Source organism: Bombina bombina, chromosome 5 (assembly GCF_027579735.1).
Source record: "Bombina bombina isolate aBomBom1 chromosome 5, aBomBom1.pri, whole genome shotgun sequence".
Classification (NCBI taxonomy): domain Eukaryota; kingdom Metazoa; phylum Chordata; class Amphibia; order Anura; family Bombinatoridae; genus Bombina; species Bombina bombina.
The window spans coordinates 330880670-330896746 of NC_069503.1; the positions used below are offsets into that span (position 1 = coordinate 330880670).

General features: G+C 40.0%; 1 protein-coding gene across 2 annotated transcripts in view; it reads right to left on the reverse strand.

Annotated features, from left to right (window-relative positions):
* The window catches only part of SNX13 (sorting nexin 13), an 882412-nt gene that overhangs the window by 75396 nt on the left and 790939 nt on the right, over window positions 1-16077 (reverse strand). For both annotated transcript variants that reach the window (XM_053714126.1, XM_053714125.1), the window contains exon 20: window positions 4544-4654. In XM_053714126.1, coding sequence (XP_053570101.1) covers window positions 4544-4654 — 111 coding nt within the window. The remainder of the gene's footprint in view (window positions 1-4543; window positions 4655-16077) is intronic.

Below are 16077 nucleotides of genomic sequence, written 5' to 3' on the forward strand. Positions count from 1 at the left end.
CTCCGACCAAATGAAGGAACCACCCCTAGATAAAGTCCAAACTCTCCAAGGAGCAAGGCTAGAAGTCAAATGAAGAGACTTCACAAGGCCACAAGACAACAGAAGGGATACTTCAAAGTTCCCAAAAACCTACTAGCAGGGCTAGTCTCCCCATCACCTCCACACAGGCAGAAGACAAAGGGTAGAGAAAAGGTGCTAAACCTTCCCAGCTCCGGGAAAACCCGAGCTAAACAAGTCCCCATTTGGATCAACCAACGTCCGGAACACAGATCCCCAAAAGGAGATATAACCCACCCGGGACAATGGAAGAAGACCCAAGGTATCATAACTCAGACAGACCTTACGCGGCCTAGAGTAAGAGCCATATCTAGATACACTAGAAACAGCTGACACACACCCCTTTAAAGCTGCCAAAAGCTGCAATAGGTTTTAAAATACAAAACCTTCCGCAAGCTGGACAGCTATCCATACAAGCTGTGGGATCAAGCCCCATAGGACCATCCAGGTGCCTAAAAACTGAAGGCCAAACCACTCAACCAGTGGCAACGGGGCACTACACCCACCAGCCCCCCCCCCCATGTGGAGGAGGAACTTTAGGTTCTGATGAAATAAGATGTCAGAGTGAAGGGAACACTCCCCTGCCCGGTCATCCATGACTGAAGGCTTTAAGGACTGCAACAATCCTTTTCCGCCTCGTGAACCCACAGGTCCTCTCGAATGCTTAGCTTGAACATAAAAACAATGATAAACTTGAGCACTCAGCGCTACTAGCGATCCAGCAGAAACAGCGCCATGTGTCCGAACAGCCACAAAACCAAACAAACCCGACAGGACCAGCCTGTACTCAGGGTCTAACTGGCAAGCTGCAAACGTTCTCCCACATAGGGGAAAAAAGGAAAACAGGACAATATTAAACATAGTACTAACATGTCCAAACAACTTCCGAAGAAGTAACAGAGTATCGATCCCAGATGGTTTCTGAAGGAAGCAAACACAAATAAAAGACATCCCATCGGATACAAAATAAAATATAAAGCAACCCGAAGGTTAACGCCCAAAAGACACAGGCCTTCCCGCAGGACCAGCCAAACGAAGCCCTCTCTTACAAAAAAATGGGAAAGATCTCAAACAAAAGACAAAAAGGAGATAACCCCACATGTCTAATGAGGTGCACCATTCACATTATCAGACTGAAAGTCCCCATATCTGTTAATGATAGAGTCATTCAATAACTGAAAAAAAAGATTCTTTAAGAAACGCTAAGGTGCGCAATCCCTGTAACAAAAGGCACAACACTCCGGAAAAGCTACAACCGTGGGAAATGTAGAGGCCCACCCCAAGGCGGAAAGCACAATCTCAACTGAACATCTGGACTCGGCAGACGGACCATCGCTAACATTATCTGGAAGCGAAAATGTGCTTGCAACCTCCGGGGGGGGGGGGGGACACGCGCCCAGCATGGAGGAAACCAACAACACTGGGTTACCCCACATTGTAGAAGTATGAATTGGTAGGGAAATCGCCTCCTGGAGGAGGGGCACCCAGAGACAGATGGATCAGCAGTCTCCCGATTCCCCGAGTCTGAGGAACTAGGTGCTCTCATATGGACATACGGAACAAAACTGGTCGACATGTGTCAAACAACGGACAATCCGGAGTCATCACCGGACACAGAATCTGAATCTGAAATTAAAATAGTCTTGGTATCAGAATCCTCCTAAATGAATCTGAAATGAGCACAGTCTCAGCATCAGAATCTCCAAAATGGATAGAGGAAATATCAATATGGACTAAAAGTATTAAAACAAAATGGCACATGACACCCACAATGGTTGGGGCACTCACCACCACCTATGACCAGACTCCCTGCGGCCTAGAATACCTCCTTCGGCCACACGGTCAGGAATGCAGAAATGGGGAACGGAGCGTACCACGCTGGAATACAAGGTGAACCATACAGTCCAAAAAAGCATGCCCAACCAAAAGGCCACGTCACTTCCAAAGGCTTCAAAGTTCCAACCACGAGCCCTATAAATATCACACTAAGCAGGTTGAATCACATAACAAACATGATTATAAACCCCCTGTTCAATAAACCTCCCTCAGGAGATATTAACCATCGAATTCCAAGATACTAACAGAGACTCACTGAGACCCTTATATCATATAGTTAGACTTGCCAAAGATGTGTAGCCTCTCGGGAAAACATTCACATTACAATACATTGATGATAAAGTAAAATTAAACAATCTTACCGGAATCTACACCGTGGAACAGGAACATGGCCTTTCAAGTGTGACGAAAGTGGCATCGCCTCCGCATGGACTTGAGAGAAGAAAGTAGGTAGCGGGAGCGAAGTTCGACAATGCCGATTGCTTGAGATGCTGTGAATATGAGTCGGGATGGTTTCGCAGAAAGACTCTCTATGCATCTCCGGACTCTAACTTTCATCCAAGGCCCTCACTGACAGGAATGCTTAAAATTCCTGTCCCTATGTCGAAGAGTACTACTCTCCATAAGAGACAAAAAACAAAAATTAAAAAATTCTGACACTTCTCTGCCATCCTCCTGGGACGAAAGGCAAAGAATGACTGCAGGATGAGGGGGAGTGGGAGGAGTATTTAACGCCTTTGTCTGGGTTATCTTTGCCTCCTCCTGGTGGCCAGGTACTTATTTCCCAAAAGTAATGTAGCTGTGGATTCTTTCCATTTAAAAAGAAAACGTATTGGTACTTGTACTCTGTCTGCACCAGATCTGCAAACCAAATCCTGCAAGGCCATGCTGGAGCAATCAGAAATGCTGAGGCTTGTTCCTGCTTGATTCTGGGGATCACTCTTGATAGCAACACAAATTGGGGAAACATGTAAATCAGGTACAATGACCAAGAGATCACTAGGGCATCTATCAGACTTGCGTGAGGGTCCAGAGACTTGGCAAAATACTGAGGCAGATGGTAATTCAAATGAGAAGCTGTGAGATCTAAATCTACCTTATCACTAAGAAACTGCAAGTTACTCCCTGATGATTGACATAAACCACTGCTGTGACTTTTGTCAGATTGGAATCTCAGGAAAGCAGAGCATTAAAGCTACAAACCCGAGGGTAGCAAGCAGAATCTAGCACAAGTGAAATAAAACATACTGTACATAGTCAGAAACAATTAATGAGAGTGCTAAAGCCGACCTAGAATACATTTAAACAGTAACCTCAAAAAAACAAATTTTTTAAAAGTGCTATATAAACTGCTAGTATAAGGAGTATGGTGTATAAATATATATGTCCCCAGGACTAAGCATGTGAACATGTTCATACTAATAGCCAGTGGGCTTGTAAGGTGCAGGTACTTACCACTAAGCACCTCTGTCCACTGTGTTTACCTTAGCTGCAGCAACTTGCTTCCCAGTAGACGAGCCAACCATAGGCAGTGCAAGCATGATGCCAATTATCTAAGTTAATAACCGCATCCCCGCCCCAAGGGATTGGTGGACAAATCCACATTTTACTGGGGCAGGGGCTGTGGAGCCACAAAAAGCAGCTCACTGTGGACAATGATTGGTGGATAAGTCCACATTTCATCTGGGGAGGGCTGTGGATCCACCAGGAGTAGATCACTGTAGACATGGGGTTTGGTGGACAAGTCTACATTTCTTATGGGAGGCCTGCAGAATTTCTTACTGAAAAAAGATCTTTCATTGTACTGACTGATAACTTCTTGTCTTCCTCTCTGGACAGGTTAATGTGAGGAGGATTTGAGCCTCAGATCGGTTAGAGGATCCACTTTGAAACAATAAGATGATCTTGCACTTCAGTTTCACCTCACTCCTATCAAGGAGATAAAATAAAATGACTGAAGATCATGGGAAGTGGGAGGAATTTAAAGCTATGGAGTGTTGGGGGTGTCTTGCCTCCTCCTAGTGGTCAGGAGGGGATTATCTCGAACATGTGATGATTTGTGGACTCTCACCATCTGATGAAAGAAAAGTAGCTATTTCAAATGACAATATAAAGGTAAAGGAACTATTTGTAAACAACTGACTACACATCAGTAGGTATAATGGATCATTGGGAATAAAGGGGAGAGAATTTTACAGCACAAAATATTTTTTTCAACTGCTGTTCAAGGTGGAAATATTGATGTTTTTTTTGGATTCTTAGAGTCCATTTATCTGAAGGTCATACTCGATGTGTTGTGTTGGATTGGACCCTACTTATCTTGTTTAAACTAATTTTTAAATAGGTTTGTTATAATTTTCCTCTGTTTAGCATTTTTTTGCGTACATACACTATTTCATATAGTGTATAGGACATGACTAAAGGAATTAGGCTCCTGGTGTAGCCTGTGTCTTTGCTTTAAAACCACTGATAATTAAGGGACAATTACAGACCCCCTGGGAAAATTCTTTGTTTAACGCAGACATATCACATATTTTAATTAATAAAAACATAACCAATCCACCCTGCAATCATTATATAATAGTGATGTTCACTAGGGAATTTATTTAATTGCAGACATATGTAAATCAACACAATACAGACTTCATACCTTACGTGCAAAATCTCCTTTCCCTTTATTGTAGGCTTTGTTCTCTAGAAATTCAAACACACAGTGGGCTAGGGTAGGACAAGCTTTAAGCATGTCTGGGTTTAGCAATAACTGTGGGGGAAAGAGGGAGAAATAAAGAAGAAAGTTAAAAAAAAAAAAAAAGTAAGCAAGTGCTACTATTTAAATGTACTAAAGTATCACAATCTCAAGATGACTCTAGGCAGTTTAAACGTACACCGAAAGGCAGTTGTGATTATAACTATTGCAGATTTATGCCTTGCAGTTTCATAAAACACATTTCTGTTTGTGTTTTTTAAAACCTCACACAGTACAAAGCTAAATGCTTATTGTGAAAACATGAAGCTAGGCTTCAGGTCAACATTTGTCAGCATAATAGAGCTGAGGTTCAAAAAATGTTTCCTCAAATTCTGGTTTATTTCCAGCCTTAAAGGGATAGTCTAGTCAAATTATACTTTCATGATTCAGATAGAGCACTGGTTTTCAAACCTGTACTCAGGCCTCCCCTAACAGGCACATTCTGAGATTATCCTGAACTGAGGACACAGGTGAAATAATCATCGGATTAGTATCCAATTTATTTTAATCTACTCTCATCCAAGGTAATCATGAAAACCGGGATCGTTAGGGAGGCCTGAGGACAGGTTTGAAAACCAGTGAGATAGAGCAGGCAATTTTAAGAACTTAGTAATTTACTTTAATTAACACATTTTCTTCATTCTCTTGGTATCTATTTAAAAAAGCAAGAATGTAAGCTTAGAAGCAGCTCCTTTTTGGTCTCAGCAACTGGGTAGCGCTTGCTGATTGATGTCTAAATCTAGTCACCATCTTAGCAGCCCTACCCAGGTGCTGAAACAAAAATGGCCGGCCACTAAGCTTGTATTCTTGCTTTTTCAAATAAAGATACCAAGAAAATGAAGAAATGTTATAATAGGAGAAAAAACCAATTTATGTAAGAACTTACCTGATAAATATCATTTCTTTCATATTGGCAAGAGTCCACTGAGCTAGTGACGTATGGGATATATAATCCTACCAGGAGGGGCAAAGTTTCCCAAATCTCAAAATGCCTATAAATACACCCCTCACCACACCCACATTCAGTTTTACGAATAGCCAAGTAGTGGGGTGATAAATTAAGGAGTAAAAAGACATACAAAGAGAGGAACTGGAAATAAAATTGTGCTTTTATACAAAAATCATAACCACCAAAAAAGGGTGAGCCTCATGGACTCTTGCCAATATGAAAGAAATTAATTTATCAGGTAAGTTCTTACATAAATTATGTTTTCTTTCATGTACTTGGCAAGCATCCATGAGCTAGTGACCGTATGGGATATAAATACCAAGATGTGAAAGTCCACAGAAGATGTCAACTAGAGAGGGAGGGTAAAATAAAAACAGCCATTTCCACTGAAAAAAATTAAATCCACAATAAATAAGTCTCTCTTATTAAATTTCAACATACATTTTAAGAAAAAAACTTAAAACATAAGCAGAAGAATCTGATCTAGTAGATGAAGTGCTGTAATTCTCTGAGGCGGAGACAGGTCCCGCCTCCAAATAAGCCTTGTGAATCAAAAGCTTTAACCAAGATGCAAAAGAAATGGCAGAGGCTTTCTGACCTTTCCTAGGACCAGAAAAAACAACAAATACCTAGACTAGAAGTCTTCCAGAAATCTTTAGTAGCTTCAACATAATATTTCAAAGCTCTTACAACATCAAAAGAATGTAAGATCTTTTAAGAGTATTTTTTAGGTTTAGGACACAAGGAAGGAACCAAAAATGTCTCTACTAATGTTGTTAGAATTCACAACCTTAGGAAGAAATTTAAACAAAGTCCACAAAACAGCTTTATCCTGATGGAAATCAGAAAAGGAGACTCTCGAGCAGACAATTCAGAAACTATTCTAGCAGAATAGATTGCCAAAAAAAACAACACTTTCCAAGAAAGTAGTTTAATATCCAAAGATTGCATAGGCTCAAAAGGAGGAAGAATGCAAAGCATTAAAAACCAAATAAGACTCCAAGGAGGAGAGATTGATTTAACAACATGATACAAACCAAAGCCTGGACAAAACAGTGAATATCAGGAAGTTTAGCAATCTTTCTATGAAATAAAACAGAAAGAACAGAACTTTGTCCCTTCAAAGTACTTGCAGACAAACCTTTATCCAAAACCATCCTGAAGAAACTGTAAAATTCTAGGAATTCTAAAAGAATTACCAATAGAATTTATGAGAAGACACACCATGAAAATATAGGTTTTCCAAACCCAACCAATATATCTTCCTTGAAACAGACTTAATAGCCCTGTAGCATAGTATTAATCCACTGAGTCAGAGAAACTTCTATGACTAAGCACTAAGGTTCAATTTTCATACCTTCAAATTTAGCGATTTGAGATCCTGATGGAAAAAAGGCCCTTGAGACAGAAGGTCTGGCCTTAAAGGAAGTGGCCAAGGTTGGCAATGGACATCCGGATAAGATCCACATACCAAAACCTGAGAGGCCATGCTGGTGCTATCAGAAACACCATGCAATTGTTCCATTCGATCTTGGGAGATCCACCCTTGGAAGGAGAACTAGAGGCAGTAAAATGTAAGCAGGTTGGTAAAAACTAAGGAACTGCTAACGCATCCACCATCTCCGCCTGAGGTCCCTGGACCTGTATAGGTACCGCGGAAAGCTTCTTGTTTTGATGGGAAGCCATCAGATCTATTTCGGGAAGACCCCATTTGTATAACTCTGACAAAAACATAATTTATGTAAGAAACTTACTGATAAATCCATTTCTTTCAATTAACAAGAGTCCATGAGATAGTGACGTATAGGGATATACATTCCTACAGGAGGGGCAAAGTTTCCCAAACCTTAAAATGCCTATAATACACCCCCTCACCACACCACAAATCAGTTTATCGAATAGCCAAGAAAGTGGGGTGATAAGAAAAAAAACGTGCGAAGATATAAAATAAGGAAATTGGAATAATGTGCTTCTATACAAAAATCTATAACCACCACAAAAAAGGTGGGCCTCATGGACTCTTGTTAATATGAAAGAAATGAATTTATCAGGTAGTTCTTACATAAATTATGTTTTCTTTCATGTAATTAACAAGAGTCCATGAGCTAGTGACGTATGGGATAATGACTACCCAAGATGTGGATCTTTCCACACAAGAGTCACTAGAGAGGGAGGGATAAAATAAAGACAGCCAATTCCTGCTGAAAATAATCCACACCCAAAATAAAGTTTAATGAAAAACATAAGCAGAAGATTCAAACTGAAACCGCTGCCTGAAGTACTTTTCTACCAAAAACTGCTTCAGAAGAAGAAAACACATCAAAATGGTAGAATTTAGTAAAAGTATGCAAAGAGGACCAAGTTGCTGCTTTGCAAATCTGATCAACCGAAGCTTCATTCCTAAACGCCCAGGAAGTAGAAACTGACCTAGTAGAATGAGCTGTAATCTCTGAGGCGGAGTTTTACCCGACTCAACATAGGCAAGATGAATTAAAGATTTCAACCAAGATGCCAAAGAAATGGCAGAAGCTTTCTGGCCTTTCCTAGAACCGGGAAAAGATAACAAATAGACTAGAAGTCTTACGGAAAGATTTCGTAGCTTCAACATACTATTTCAAAGCTCTAACAACATCCAAAGAATGCAACGATTTCTCCTTAGAATTCTTAGGATTAGGACATAATGAAGGAACCACAATTTCCTACTACTATGTTGTTGGAATTCACAACCTTAGGTAAAAATTCAAAAGAAGTTCGCAACACCCGCCTTATCCTGATGAAAAATCAGAAAAGGAGACCTCACAAGAAAGAGCAGATAATTCAGAAACTCTTCTAGCAGAAGAGATGGCAAAAGGAACAAAACCTTTCCAAGATAGTAATTAAATGTCCAATGAATGCATAGGTTTCAACGGAGGAGCTTGAAGAGCTCCCAGAACCAAATTCAAACTCCAAGGAGGAGAAATTGACTTAAAGACAGGTTTTTATAAACGAACCAAAGCTTGTACAAAACAATGAATATCAGGAAGAATAGCAATCTTTCTGTGAAAAAGAACAGAAAGAGCGGAGATTTGACCTTTCAAAGAACTTGCGGACAAACCCTTATCTAAACCATCCTGAAGAAACTGTAAAATTCTCGGTATTCTAAAAGAATGCCAAGAAAAATGATGAGAAAGACACCAAGAAATATAAGTCTTCCAGACTCTATAATATATCTCTCGAGATACAGATTTACGAGCCTGTAACATAGTATTAATCACGGAGTCAGAGAAAACCTCTTTGACCAAGAATCAAGCGTTCAATCTCCATACCTTTAAATTTAAGGATTTCAGATCCGGATGGAAAAAAGGACCTTGTGAACAGAAGGTGCTGGTCTTAACGGAAGAGTCATGGTTGGCAAGATGCCATCCGGGACAAGATCCGCATACACCAAAACCTGTGAGGCCATGCCGAGCTATTAGCAGAACAAACGAGCATTCCCTCAGAATCTTGGAGATTACTCTTGGAAGAAGAACTAGAGGCGGACAAGATATAGGCATGGATGATACTTCCAAGGAAGTGATAATGCATCCACTGCCCTCCGCCTGAGGATGCCCGGGATCTGGACAGATACCTGGGAAGTTTCTTGTTTAGATGAGAAGCCATCAGATCTATTTCTGGAAGTTCCCACATTTGAACAATCTGAAGAAATACCTCTGGGTGAAGAGACCATTCGCCCGGATGCAACGTTTGGCGACTGAGATAATCCGCTTTCCAATTGTCCATACCTGGGATATGAACCGCAGAGATTAGACAGGAGCTGGATTCCGCCCAAACCAAAATTCGAGATACTTCTTTCATAGCCAGAGGACTGTGAGTCCCTCCTTGATGATTGATGTATGCCACAGTTGTGACATTGTCTGTCTGAAAACAAATGAACAACTCTCTCTTCAGAAGAGGCCAAGACTGAAGAGCTCTGAAAATTGCACGGAGTTCCAAAATATTGATCAGTAATCTCACCTCCTGAGATTCCCAAACCCCTTGTGCCGTCAGATACCCCCACACAGCTCCCCAACCTGTAAGACTTGCATCTGTTGAGATTACAGTCCAGGTCGGAAGAACAAAGAAGCCCCCTGAATTAAACGATGGTGATCCTGTCCACCACGTTAGGAGAGTTCGAACAATCGGTTTTTTAAAAGATATTAATTGATATATCTTTCGTGTAATCCCTGCACCATTGGTTCAGATACAGAGGCTGAAGAGGTCGCATGTAGAAAACGAGCCAAAGGGGATCGCGTCCGAGTGCAGCAGTCATAAGACCTAGAATTTCCATGCATTAAGGCTACCGAAGGGAGATGATTGAGACTGAAGGTTTCGACAAGCTGTAATCAATTTTAGGACGTCTCTTGTCTGTTAAAGACAGAGTCATGGGACACTGAATCTATCTGGAAACCCCAGACAAGTTACCCTTGTTTGAGGAATCAAAGAACTTTTGGTAAATTGATCCTCCAACCATGATCTTGAAGAAACAACACAAGTCGATTCGTATGAAGACTCTGCTAAATGTAAAGACTGAGCAAGTACCAAGATATCGTCCAAATAAGGAAATACCACAATACCCTGTTCTCTGATTACAGACAGAAGGCACCCGAGAATCTTTGTGAAAATTCTTGAGCTGAGGCTAGGCCAAACGGTAGAGCCACAAAAACTGGTAATGCTTGTCTAAAAAGAGAATCTCAGACACTAAAAGTGATCTGGATGAATCGGAATATGCAGATACACATCCTGTAAATCTATTGTAGACATATAATGCCCTTGCTAAACAAAAGGCAGGATAGTCCTACAGTAACCATCTTGAATGTTGGTATCCTAACATAACGATTCAATAATGATAGATCCGGAACTGGTCTGAAGGAATTGACCTTCTTTGGTACAATGAAGAGATAAAATAAAACCCCAGCCCCTGTTCCAGAACTGGAACTGGCATAAATACTCCAGCCAACTCTAGATCTGAAACACATTTCAGAAATGCTGAGCCTTTGCTGTGTTAACTGGGACACGGGAAAGAAAAAAATCTCTTAGCAGGAGGCCTTAACTTGAAGCCAATTCTGTACCTTTCTGAAACAATGTTCTGAAACCAGAGATTGAGAACGGAATTGATCCAAATTTCTTTGAAGAAAACGTAATCTGCCCCATACCAGCTGAGCTGGAATAAGGGCCGCACCTTCATAGGTACTTAGGAGCTGGCTATAGGTTTCTATAAGGCTTGGATATATTCCAAACTGGAAATAGTTTCCAAACTGATACCGCTCCTGAGGATGAAGGATCAGGCTTTTGTTCCTTGTGAGGAAAGGAACGAAAATGATTATTTACCCTGGAAAGAAAGGGAAAGCAAAGTTGACTTAGAAGACATGTCAGCATTCCAAGTTTAATCCATAAAGCTTTTCTAGCTAAAATAGCTAGAGACATATACCTGACATCAACTCTAATGATATCAAAAGATGGCATCACCAACAAAATTATTAGCATGTTATAGAATAATAATAATGCTATAAAATTATGATCTGTTACTTGTTGCGCTAAAGCTTCTAACCAAAAAGTTGAAGCTGCAGCAACATCCGCTAAAAATATAGCAGGTCTAAGAAGATTACCTGAACATAAGTAAGCTTTTCTTAGAAAGGATTCAATTTTCCTATCTAAAGGATCCTTAAATGAAGTACTATCTGCCGTAGGAATAGTAGTACATTAGCAGGAGTAGAGACAGCCCCATAACCTTAGGGATTTTTGTCCCAAAAAACTCTAATCTGTCAGATGGCACAGGATATAATTGCTTAAACGTCTAGAAGGAGTAAATAAATTACCCAAATTATTCCATTCCCTGGAAATTACTTCAGAAATAGCATCAGGGAGATAAAACACTTCTGGAATAACTACATGAGATTTAAAAACCCTATTTAAACGTTTACATTTAGTATCAAGAGGACCAGAATCCTCTATTTCTAATGCAAATAACACTTCTTTAAGTAAAGAACGAATAAATTCCATCTTGAACAAATACAAAGATTTATCAGCATCAACCTCTGAGACAGAAACCTCTGAACCAGAAGAACCATTATCAGTATCAGAATGATGATGTTCATTTAAAAATTCATCTGAAAAAAGAGAAGTTTTAAAAGACTTTTATGTATACTAGAAGGAGAAATAACAGACATAGCCTTCTTAATGGATTAAAAAATAAAATCTCTTATGTTATCAGGAACACTCTGAAAATTAGATGTTGACGAAACAGCAACAGGTAATGTAACAGTACTAAAGGAAATTTTATCTGCATTAATAAGTTTGACATGACATGCAATACAAATAACAGCTGGAGAAACAGATACCAAAAGTTTATAGCAGATACACTTAGCCTGGTAGCTCCAGCACTGTGCAGAGATTTTCCTGAAGTATCTTCTGACTCAGTTGCAACGTGGAACATCTTGCAATATGTAAAAGAAAAAAACAACATATAAAGCAAAATTGATCAAATTCCTTAAATGACAGTTTCAGGAATGGGAAAAAAATGCCAAAGAACAAGCTTCTAGCAACCAGAAGCAATAAAAAATGAGACTTAAATAATGTGGAGACAAAAGTGACGCCCATATTTTTTAGCGCCAAATAAGACGCCCACATTATTTGGCGCCTAAATGCTTTTGGCGCCAAAAATGACGCCACATCCGGAACGCCGACATTTTTGGCGCAAAATAACGTCAAAAAATGACGCAACTTCCGGCGACACGTATGACGCCGGAAACGGAAAAAGAATTTTTGCGCCAAAAAAGTCCGCGCCAAGAATGACGCAATAAAATGAAGCATTTTCAGCCCCCGCGAGCCTAACAGCCCACAGGGAAAAAGTCAAATTTTTAAGGTAAGAAAAAATGATTAAATCAAATGCATTATCCCAAATATGAAACTGACTGTCTGAAAAATAAGGAAAGTTGAACATTCTGAGTCAAGGCAAATAAATGTTTGAATACATATATTTAGAACTTTATAAACAAAGTGCCCAACCATAGCTTAGAGTGTCACAGAAAATAAGACTTACTTACCCCAGGACACTCATCTACATGTTTGTAGAAAGCCAAACCAGTACTGAAACGAGAATCAGCAGAGGTAATGGTATATATAAGAGTATATCGTCGATCTGAAAAGGGAGGTAAGAGATGAATCTCTACGACCGATAACAGAGAACCTATGAAATAGACCCCGTAGAAGGAGATCACTGCATTCAAATAGGCAATACTCTCCTCACATCCCTCTGACATTCACTGCACGCTGAGAGGAAAACCGGGCTCCAACTTGCTGAGGAGCGCATATCAACGTAGAATCTAGCACAAACTTATTTCACCACCTCCATCGGAGGCAAAGTTTGTAAAACTGAATTGTGGGTGTGGTGAGGGGTGTATTTATAGGCATTTTAAGGTTTGGGAAACTTTGCCCCTCCTGGTAGGAATGTATATCCCATACGTCACTAGCTCATGGACTCTTGCTAATTACATGAAAGAAATACATCTGGATGGAGAGACCACTCCCCTGGATGTAAAGTCTGACGGCTGAGATAATCCGCTTCCCAATTGTCTACACCTGGTATATGTATCGCAGAAATTAGACAGGAGTTGGATTCCACCCAGAAAAGTATCCAAGATACTTCTTTCATTGCTAAAGGACTGTGAGTCCCATCCTGATGATTAACATATGCCACAGTTGTGATACTGTCTGAAAACAAATGAATTATTCTCTCTTTAATAGAGGCCAAGCCTGAAGAGCCCTGAAAATAGCACAGAGTTCTTAAATATTGATTGGTAACCTCACCTCTTGAGGATTCCAAACTCCTTGTGCTGTAAGAGACCCCCAGACAGCTCCCCAACCTGTGAGACTTGCATCTGTTGAAAGTCCAGGAAGGACAAACAAAAGAGGCTTCTTGAATAATCCGATGATGGTCCCACCACCAGGACAGAGAGAGTTGAATGTTGGGATTTAAGCATATCAACTGTGATATCTGAGTATAATCCCTGCACCATTGATTCAGCATGCAAAGCTGCAGAGGTCTCATATGAAAACGAGCAAAGGGGACCGTGTCCGATGCTGCAGTCATGAGACCTAAAACTTCCATGCACATAGCCACTGAAGGGAATGATCGAGACTGAAGGTTTTCGACAGGCAGAAACAAATTTCATTCGTCTCTTGTCTGTTAAAGACAGAGTCATGGACACTGAATCTATCTGGAAACCTAAAAAGGTGACCCTTTGTCTGAGGAATCAAGAAACTCTTTGGTAAATTGATCCTCCAACCATGTTTTTGAAGAAACAACACAAGTTGATTCATGTGAGATTCTGCTAAATGAAAAGATTGAGTCAGTACCAAGATATCGTCCAAATAAGGAAACACCGCAATACCCTGCTCTCTGATTACAGATAGAAGGGTACCGAGAACCATCTAAAAGATTCTTGGAGCTGTTGCTAGGCCAAACGGAAGAGCAACAAATTGGTAATGCTTGTCTAGAAAAGAGAATCTCAGAAACCGATAGTAGTCTGGATGAATCGGAATGTGAAGATACGCATTCTGTAAGTCTATTGAGGACATGTAATGACCTTGCTGAACAAAAGGCAGAATAGTCCTTATAGTCACCATCTTGAAAGTTGGGACCCTTACAAATTGATTAAAAAACTTCAGATCCAGAACTGGTCTGAAAGAATTTTCCTTCTTCGGGACAATGAATAGATTTGAATAAAAACCCAAACCCTGTTCCAGAAGTGGAACTGGTACAATTACTCCTGAAAGCTATAGATCTGAAACACACTTCAGAAAGGCCCGCTTTCACAGGATTTGTTAGAACATGAGAAAGAAAAAATCTTCTCACAGGTCGTCTTATTCTGAAACCTATTCGATACCCCTGAGAAACAATATTCTGAATCCAATTATTCAAAACGGAACCTGCCCAAATGTCTTGAAATAATTTCAATCTGCCCCCCACCAGCAGAACTGGATTGAGGGCCTTCACCTTCATGCAGACTTGGGGCTAGCTTTGGTTTCTTATAAGGCTTGAATTTACTCCAACTCGAAGATGGCTTCCAATTGGAGACAGAGTCCTTAGGGAAGGAGTGGTTTTCTGTTATCTATTCTTATGAAAGGAACGAAACCGATTAGAAGCTTAAATTTAGCCCTTAGTCTTTATATCTTGGGGTGGGGCAAAAAAAATTCCTTTCCCCCCAGTAATAGTGGAAATAATAGAATCCAACTGGGAACCAAAGAAATTATTAACCTGAAATGATAGAGATAGTAACCTAGATTTAGATACCATGTCAGCATTCCATGATTTGAGCCATAAAGCTCTTCTAACTAAAATAGCCAAAGACACAGATTTAACATCAATCTTGATGATATAAAAAATAGCATCACAGATGAAATGATTAGCATGTTGAAGCAGCAAACAATGCTATGTAAATCAGAATCTTTTTCCCTATGTGCTAAGCTACCCAACCAAAAAGTTGATGCAGCCACAACATCAGCCATAAAAATGGCAGGTCTGAGAATATAGCCAGAATGTAAATAAGCTTTCCTTAGATAAGATTCAATTTTCATATCTAAAGGATTCTTAAAAGAGGTACTATCTTCCATAGGAATAGTAGTATGCTTAGCAAGAGTAGAAATATCCCATCAACCTTAGGGGCTTTTTCCCCCAAACCTCTAATTTAGGCTACTTGCAAAGGATACAACTTTTTAAACCCTGAAGAAGGAACAAAAGAAGTACCAAGCTTAGACCATTCCTTAGTAATCACATAAGAAATAGCATCAGGAACAGGAAAAACCTCAGGAGTAATCCAAAGTTATCAATATTTCTTTAGCAAAGAATGAATATACTCAATCTTAAAAAACAAAATGTATGCTTACCTGATAAATTTCTTTCTTTTGCGATGTACCGAGTCCACGGATTCATCCTAACTTGTGGTGATATTGTCCTTCCTGAAAGGAAGTAGCAAAGAGAGCACCACAGCAGAGCTGTTTATATAGCTCCCCCCTTAACTCAACCCCCCCACTCATTCGACCGAAGGCCAAGGAAGAAAAGGAGAAACTATAAAGGGTGCAGAGGTGACTGAAGTTTACATAAAAAAAATACTATCTGTCTTGAATATACAGGGGCGGGCCGTGTGGACTCGGTACATCGCAAAAGAAAGAAATTTATCAGGTAAGCATAAAGTTTGTTTTCTTTTGCATGATGTACCGAGTCCACGGATTCATCCTAACTTGTGGGATACCAATACCAAAGCTTTAGGACACGGATGAAGGGAGAGACAAGACAAGGAACCTAAACGGAAGGCACCACTGCTTGCAAAACCTTTCTCCCAAAAATAGCCTCCGAAGAAGCAAAAGTATCAAATTTATAAAATTTTGAAAAGGTATGAAGCAACGACCAAGTCGCAGCCTTACAAATCTGTTCAACAGAAGCATCATTTTTAAAAGCCCATGTGGAAGCTAC